The sequence below is a fragment of the Athene noctua genome, chromosome Z (genome assembly GCF_965140245.1).
Source record: "Athene noctua chromosome Z, bAthNoc1.hap1.1, whole genome shotgun sequence".
NCBI lineage: Eukaryota > Metazoa > Chordata > Aves > Strigiformes > Strigidae > Athene > Athene noctua.
Window position 1 is genome coordinate 26,065,340 of NC_134077.1, and position 8,280 is coordinate 26,073,619.

General features: G+C 44.0%; 1 protein-coding gene across 1 annotated transcript in view; it reads right to left on the minus strand.

Moving 5' to 3' along the window:
• CMYA5 (cardiomyopathy associated 5) overlaps window positions 1-8,280 on the minus strand; it is a 49,437-nt gene extending 41,157 nt beyond the window's left edge. The window contains exon 1 of the mRNA XM_074931722.1: window positions 8,115-8,280. Coding sequence (XP_074787823.1) covers window positions 8,115-8,263 — 149 coding nt within the window. The 5' untranslated portion in view covers window positions 8,264-8,280. The remainder of the gene's footprint in view (window positions 1-8,114) is intronic.

Below are 8,280 nucleotides of genomic sequence, written 5' to 3' on the forward strand. Positions count from 1 at the left end.
TCATATGATGCAATCAAATATCTCAGTTAAAAGAAAAAGGCTGGAGAAATATTTTCTGGGAAGCTTCAGGGATAAAAAACAGTCTTAGGAATAAGAGTGTAAAGAACAGCAAAAGCAATTGAAAGATATAATTTTTAAAAATAAAGTATTTTTAAGGTTGCAGTATTTGTTAAAAAAAATACATAAAAGGTAATGAGAACCTAAACATTTCTTGAGCAGACAGTAGTTCATTTAGGGAAATTGTATTAGTAGCTGAGGGAAAGAAAGTCAGAGTATCTGCTGGCAAAGGCAGAGGCTTCAGTAGAGCAGAAGTGGTGAAATCTCTGTCACACCCAAGGAAGGATGCAAACCTACGGCCACTCAGCATCCCACTTCCACTGAGCAGAGGGGAGGGTCACTTTCCAGGTGATTAGGATAAAGCATGTCTTCATCAAGTGTGAAGAAATGTGGCTCCTGACCATGGGATCAAGGACCCATCTGACCAACTGCCACAGACTGCAACCCAGCACCACCCAGGTATCAGAGATAACTGCAGCTGCAGAGGCAGGAGGATACCCCTGAGAAGCAAACAACATTATTTCCAGAGAGCACCAAGCACTTGGCAGAAGGCAGAGGTCTTTGAAGGAGAAGAGGAAGTCATGAGGAGAGCCATAATTGTTCCATCAAACAAACTTTCTGAACTGTAATGTTTTTCTAAAGGGCACTCAGCAAAACTGCTCAGTACTTATCAGAAACAAAAAGGTAATCCTGGTACTAGCCATGCTGGCCTTATCTTTCCATGAATTTGCTCTCCAGAGCACAGAACAAGAAGGGCTGCCCTGTGCTGGCCCATGCTGAGGTCTGTGCAGACTGATGCACAGACCATCTCATCCCTGATGTCCTCAGTGCTAATTAAAGACTGAAGTTGCCCTGTGGGACAACAGCCTGACCAGGCAGTGGTGGCACAATGTGGGCACCAAGTGGGCAAGTGGGTATCAAAGTCCAGTGATGGGGCTTAAAGCCAGTTGTGATGACTGGGCTGGTCTGGAGACTGTGACTAACATGACAGCTTGGAACTAAAGCCCACAATTCAAAGAGAGTCTGACAGCGTAATACTAAATAATGACAAAAAATACCCCCAAATCATCCCTCAAACAGATATAAGACCCAGGATGTACAGCAGATTTTCCGCCTTGGTGTAGTACTCTCTAGCAAGACTAGCTCCATAAGGCAAAATTTACAGGTTGGAGGAAGAGGCAAAGCAAACAAATCTGTACCAACTTTGCTGCTAGCTTTTCCTTTGCCAGTTTCATGGCTTGGCATTAGGTTGACTTGGGCATAGCAAAATAAAATAAAATAAATCAATAGCAGTAGTACTAAGGAAGCTTTCAGGACTTATTTGAACCCACAATAGCAGATGACTAATCTTTTTTTATTTTTCAACTTCTAAATCACCCTCGTATATTTTTAAACATATTTTTCTGCACTACCTGGTGTTATTAAATAAAACTCCATGCAGAACAGAGCATCACTCCCACTTCAGCTGGTATTAATGAATAAGAATGGGCTGCCCTGGCCCTGTCTATGCAAAAAACTTGAATTATTCCCATCATTGTCCATTTCAAGGTTGCAGTGACATATTCCTCTACAATGCGATGAGATGGTGCTTTATATTTTGAAAAACAGAATGAAAGACACGTAAGTCAAGCATTTCCTTCCAATAGACTTCCAAACGATGTCCTAGTTTTGTATACAACTTGTATGCTGCATAGCAGTAGCTGAAAGACCTCTCTCTAGTTATGTAAGTTCTCTAGTCTGCCATTACAAAAACACATTTCAATGTTTCAGCTCCATAAATACAGATATGAAGCCATGGACATCCAGGGACAAAAAACAGTGCTGGCTTTGTTCCACATAGACATTTCACACCCAATCCTGTCCGCATGTGTGCTGTCAGTTTGTTATTTTCTGCTAGGACATTGACTCAAATGTTTTATAATTCTTGAAGACACTGACAACTGGTTTTGTTCTTCCTGTCATAATAGCTCAAAACTAGATTTTTCTTACCGCCTCCTTCTGCTTCTCACTATGAGTTCCATGCTGTGTCCACTTGGATTTCAGGTTTCTAGTCTGGCCCAGTAAGCTGGACACATATTCCCTTGCGTCATAACAGGGAAGAGTTTTCATCTCCCCAGCTGCTGGAGCAGTTGTGTTCAGACATGGTGAGTGAGGTCTGTCCATCTGTGCTACACCACCACCATTGTAGAGAAGCACAGCTTTCTAAAATCCTCCTGAGCCTTCCTTCATTCTCTTCACACCAGACCCTGTCACTCCTGGTATCATCAAAATTTGTTGCTGTTTGCTGCATAACACCTCTCAAGCTGAAAACAACCCAGATAAAATGACGGAGTCGTCAAGCTGTGGCAGTGGCCTGCACTGACAAGATCTTATTCCCTCAAGACTCCTACTTCACCCCTGCAGGCACAGTGCAAGGGAAGGTGGAAATTGGTATTGGCCAGCTTGCTTTCCTAGTTGAAGCAAACACTTTATTTTTCTGTGTTTGTGTTTTTATTCTGCACATTCCTGTAGTTTCTTCCTTTACCACACTCCCCCTTTCCCCCTACAGTAATTGGTATGCTTAGCAAGGTCTCTGTCTCTTGCTCTGCATTTCCTAGGGCTATAGCTCATCCATCTCCTTCTTTAGGGTAAGAGAATTAAGAGTTACAGAAAGTCACTACTTTAAACCCAGTCTTTCACTTGTCAACCTACTGCCAACTTCCTTCAGTGTTAATGGTGTCCCTTCTGGCAACACAGTGGCTCATGCATCTGTCCAAACTCAACTGAATAATTACCTAAAAGCAGTAAGACAGCTGCTTACTCTGCTACAGAGCTGATTTTTATTAAGAGTAGCTGAGAGGCAGGAGCTGGGCCCATCTCACACATTTTGTTCCACCTTGGATGTCTGCAAATGTCTGGGAAGGGACACAACCTGCTGCAGCGTTCATCTGTTTTCCAGACATAAGGTCATGGCATGACCCAGTGGCATTGCTGGTCACAGCTTCAGATGCTATTTGAGAAACTGCAGCACCTCTGTGCCCAGAGGTCTGCCTTGCTCCCGCATTCTGGATTCTCCACTGTACAGGTCACAGAGAGAGAACAGGTATTGAACAAACACTTCGGTCTGACTGGGAGACTTCCTTTACACACTGATTTAGTCACTTTGCTGAGACCTAATGGAGGACTTTTTGAAGTGGGAGTGTTATTTTGGATGCAAACTGCACTGTAGTCCTTTATCAAGGACCCAGGTAATATTATCTAAAAGGCCGAAGAGAAACAAAATATGGAGTGCTGAGTTGCAGCTGCTGGCAGGGGCTGGGATGTGCAGTGGGGGTCACTAGCTGCACCGCTCCCCACTGCAGTGCCCCCACCTTGATGTTTTGCCCTGTTCAGCTGCTCCTAGGGTCCTTTAGCTCCAGCCTCTGCCCCACTGTGCTCAGAATGGATCATGTGGGGCAATGCCAAGCCTCTGATTCCCACCGCTCTTGCCTTCCCTGTGCATGCACCCGCAGCCGTGGTGGGCAAACAGCCACAGGGGCCCTTTACTGACCCAGCCCAAGGCAGGCCCTGGCTCATCTAGGGAGCTAAAATCATACACCCTTTGCCCATATCTCTCTCTGCTTTGAGGAGGGTATGGCAAACTTTTCCTTGGGAAGACAAATCCCCAGCACTCCCATTTGCACCCCTTCTTTCCCACCATCCCATTCGCTATCGTTTCACAACTTCACTTCCCTGGATGCTGCAGGAAGCACCCCCACATGGCAGGCAGTCCCCTTCTCAGTTATGCTTCCACTTTCATCTGTTTAACCAACCATTCTAAGCTAGACTTCGCTCTAAAGCTTCCACACCTCTCATCTTGTGGACGCACTGCTTCATATAAGAAAATTATTAAAAAATAATTCTGTAAGTTCAGGACTTCTTTCCCATTTATCGGTCTTAGGCCACCACTAAATGACTAGATGAAATGAGCCCCATACCCAATCCAGGCACACTAGCTACATGGAAACATGTATAAATTGACTGCAGAGTCCTTTTTATGTAAGCCCTAAACACAGACACGTCCAGAGACCTTCCCACTGCAAAAGGAAATCAGCTGGGAACAGTTTGAGAGACAGAAGCATGTCAGCACAGCTCACCTATCACGTAGTTGTTAGAGACACAGATATTTCAGTGGGTAAAGCAGTTAACTGGTAAACTATTTTCCTATAGCTAGACTTAATTCTCACTGTTACTAACACAGAAATTAAAACCTATTATCTTCATATTTATGTTTGCCTTAAAACACACAATATATGCTTTTAAAATATTTCCCCTGTTTAGATGTTTAATCTAAAAAAAGAAAGGAGAGAAAGATGAGGAGGCACTCCATCAAAGAACGTAGTGATAGGATGAAGGGTAACGGTTTTAAACTGAAAGAGGGTACATTTAGGTTAGATATAAGAAAGGAATTCTTTACTGTGAAGGTGGTGAGGCACCGAAACAGGTTGCTCAGGGAAGTGAATGCTCCCTTCCTGGAAGTGTTCGTCAGATTGGAGAGGGATTTGAGCAACCTGATTTAGTGGAAGGTGTCCCTGCCCACGGCAGGGGGGGTTGGTACTAGATGATCTTTAAGGTCCCTTCCAACTCAAACCATTCTATTGTAGCCTGAACAAATGTTTCTCATCAAGTACAAGGACTTATAAAACATACGATAGTCCATACAAATGTTTCTCATCAAATACAAGGCCATACAGGATGTATCAGTTAGGTCAGTGTGTTCTTTAAACCATCAGCAATGATTTAGTAAGGAATTTCTAATCAGGAGCTCCTGTCCTTGAAGAAGAAGAACCTGAAATATGAAAGCTCATTAAAATTGTATACCGGAAATCAGCTTAATTAGAGATTAGAGTGTCCTTTAGAGGAACTATCCTTATTATAACAGTAAAAATTATGCCCCTTGCTCTGAAGACCTCTGCCCAAATAAAGACCCTTATCTGATCTTGCGTAGAAAAATTAAAACACGCTATAACTTTAAATAGCAATGAGGAATGCTACTAACCAATGAGGGATACAGCGATAAGAAACTAACCAATGGACATTATAATAAATGCGTATTCATGTACCCCGAAGTGTATAAATACCTTAAAGTTCTTTTACGTGGTGTGCTAGCTTTGTGAAATTACCACCTAGCACGCATGTCTGTGCAAATAGGGAAAAAACTGCTATCAGCTCTGTCTGTAAGACTGGCTTCTGCACACTGGAAAATGAACCCTGTTTGAGGGACACTATGATTCTATGATTAATTCTACATGGAGCCAGAAACAAAAGACATTTGCCACAATCTGTCTATCTCATAGTAAAACACCCAAAGGAAAGACAACATTGCATGAATCCTCTGAAGATCAGTGGGTTATTTATGCTGACAAGGATACAATGCCTTATCCCATCTTTATGCTAGGTACTGATGCTGCATGTTGGTCTCATTACTTGCATAAAAACCTGTGCTAGGAAACCAAATTATTTAAAGATTACCTTAAAAAGGGTAATAAAGATGTGAAACCCACACTTTTCTGCTTTTTATGTGTATTCATCATAATTTGGGGGCAAGTCATAAACTCTGCTGCAGCTTTTGGGATTTCAATCCCCACAGCTGCTGCAGAGGGACTGGTGTGTAAGCGCAATGGGCCAGGCAGGGCTCAGGGGTTGGTGTCCCAGAGGAACACAAGGGCTCTTCTGCTTCTTTCACACTTTCACACACAGCAATCTCGCTGCATAACTCTCTCATAAAACAGGTACAAGGATATTTAGCCTGCTTGAAAGGTGGAAATAGAGGCCAATGTGGAATTTCCTGCTGACTGCAATGTGGCACAACCAGGTGCATGCATGCAGAGGAGGAAGACAAAAGCAGCAGAGAGCTTGGGGTTGTTAAAAATAAATCAGTGACGGCAGGGTCCAGGACAGGCTGTCTTCGGCCAAGTTTGCATATTGGTTACACCTCCTCTAAGTTGCGTTTTCAAAGCACACACACACACACACAGAAAAATCTGTTCTGCAACAGGGGCTTGAAAACCTGTTTGTCAACAAATAATTAGCTCACAGCCTGAGTAAGTACGGCTCAGAGGCTTGGCCCGGCTGTTCTTGCTTATCTAGCACCTCCCACGAGCTCTGCCCAGGCACTCAGCACCGGAGGCCTTAAGCTCAACAGCCCTACTGATACTTGCAACAACAAAATTTAAGCAGTTAAAGAGTCAGTTTTACTTAACTATACTAAGCTATTGCTGAGTGTTCGGTGCAGTTACTGTATCTGTGCCAAACTCAAAATTATACATCTCCTTTAATATAATTAAACTAATCAAATAGATTTAAATATACTCAGTTACCACTGAGCACAGCTGTTAAACCTCTCCGGTGGACTTTGACCTCTCTTATTAGATAGACGGTTAAGGATAGGGATAGACTCTACAATGCTTAATATAACTGAGAGCTAAAGGTAATGGTTGCTGTGATTCAATTAAATGGTGAGATGCTATGGCCAGGTTTGCATTGCAGAGGCTGCCAGCCAGAAGCAAGACTCCGCTGCTAGGAGCTGCTAACAGACACCCGTGGAGAAGCCATGCTCCTAGCACAAGCAGTAAATACCTGCAAAGATGCATAGATTTCCCTCCCTTTAAGGGAAAAGTTAGCCATTACCACTTGTTTTACAATCTGAATTTTATCATTAGACATTTAATTGCAGATTCTACTAAAAAATACCCAGCCAGTTGTGTTTTAGCTATCTGCAGTGAGTAGCTCCACCTCACCAGCTTCAGCTGGTTTTCTTGTAGGGTTGCATCCATGTGCAAGCAGTGTTTATCGGCATATAAATCCCCTCTCTGTCAGTATGGGACCGAAGAGTCAACATCTCCCTCTGTTACACACTGGGGGTGTCCCCCTACTTTAGGAAACTAGCTCGCTGTTCCCTCAGCAAGAAAGTTTTCCTGCAGTCCTGGACTACATTTCCCTGTTTGGCTTTCATTCCCACAGCACTCGGGATGGGTTAGGCTGCAGAGAGCCCCTCCTGCCTCTCTTCTGCCATCTTTTTTCTCCCAGTGACCATCAGCAATGTCAGAAAGCTCTATGAACTATGATAGACCCAGAGTGGTTTGTAAATGCAGGATGGCTCCACAGCACTGAGGTTTTAGGAACTGTATGACCAAAATTTCTTAAAAAAAATGGTTTCTAGAAATATCTTAAGCTGTCAACATTAATGGCGTTGGTTCTTCCTACAGTATCCACCCAAAACTGATAGGCTTTATTCAAGACAGGGAAGAAATCCTGCAACCTGAAATGCACTGTGGGACTCTCAGGCCTCACAGTCTCTTTTTGAACCCAGCTGGCACAGCTGAAGGAATTTGTCCGTGTGGATCGGATTGCAGATGCCTCAGCATCCTGCACAGAGAACCAGGGCCATGCGCTGGGTGCTGGGCCACTATCTTGCTCGTTATTTTCCTGATGGCAGGAGCACATTAGGACAACAAACTGTTTGTGTGCAAGAGTTAAGAAAAAATGTAATTAAAAAATCAACTTGGTAAAATATTCCTCCTTTCATCCCAAAAATCTGGTGGCAAGCATGTACAAGTTTTTCCTTTTTTGAGGAAGAGACTGAAGAGGGAGGGACAAGCAGGAAGGAAGACAGGCCATAAAAAGGAACTATTTCAATGTGCCATTATTATCTTTGACCATTTTCTCCCTGACAGGCAAATCTGCAGAACATTTAAGATCGATATGTGACAAAGAGTCAGCCAGAGAGGGAGGAGCAGAGGGAGATGCCACTTGAGCTGTCACGCCAGAGGATCTTTAAATAGAAAAGCTTTTAGGGAATTCAGGCCAGACACCGCACAAAACTTAATTACAGCCATACCCATCCAAAAAAACCCCCATTAACAGCCCCCCCCTTAGGCCCCCTTCCCACCCCCCTTCTTTTTTATCTGCAGCAACTGTGGAAGGGGGAAAGGCACTAAAACCATCACCGGGCTCCCATTCTGGCATGCCCTGGGCTGGTGCTTTGGCATGGAGCTGCCAGCTGCCCCTGAGGCTGCAAATCCCTGGGGAGGCAGTACCTGTTAGTCAGCTCCTCTGCTTCCTCTGGGTCCACAGCCTCTTCCTCCTCTTCTTCCTCCTCCTCTTCCTCCTCCTCTTCTTCTTCATCCTCTACAAAGGATGAGGTCTCAGATGCCCTGTCGCACTCGGCACCACGGTACCCCTCCATGCCCTTCCCAGCTCAGG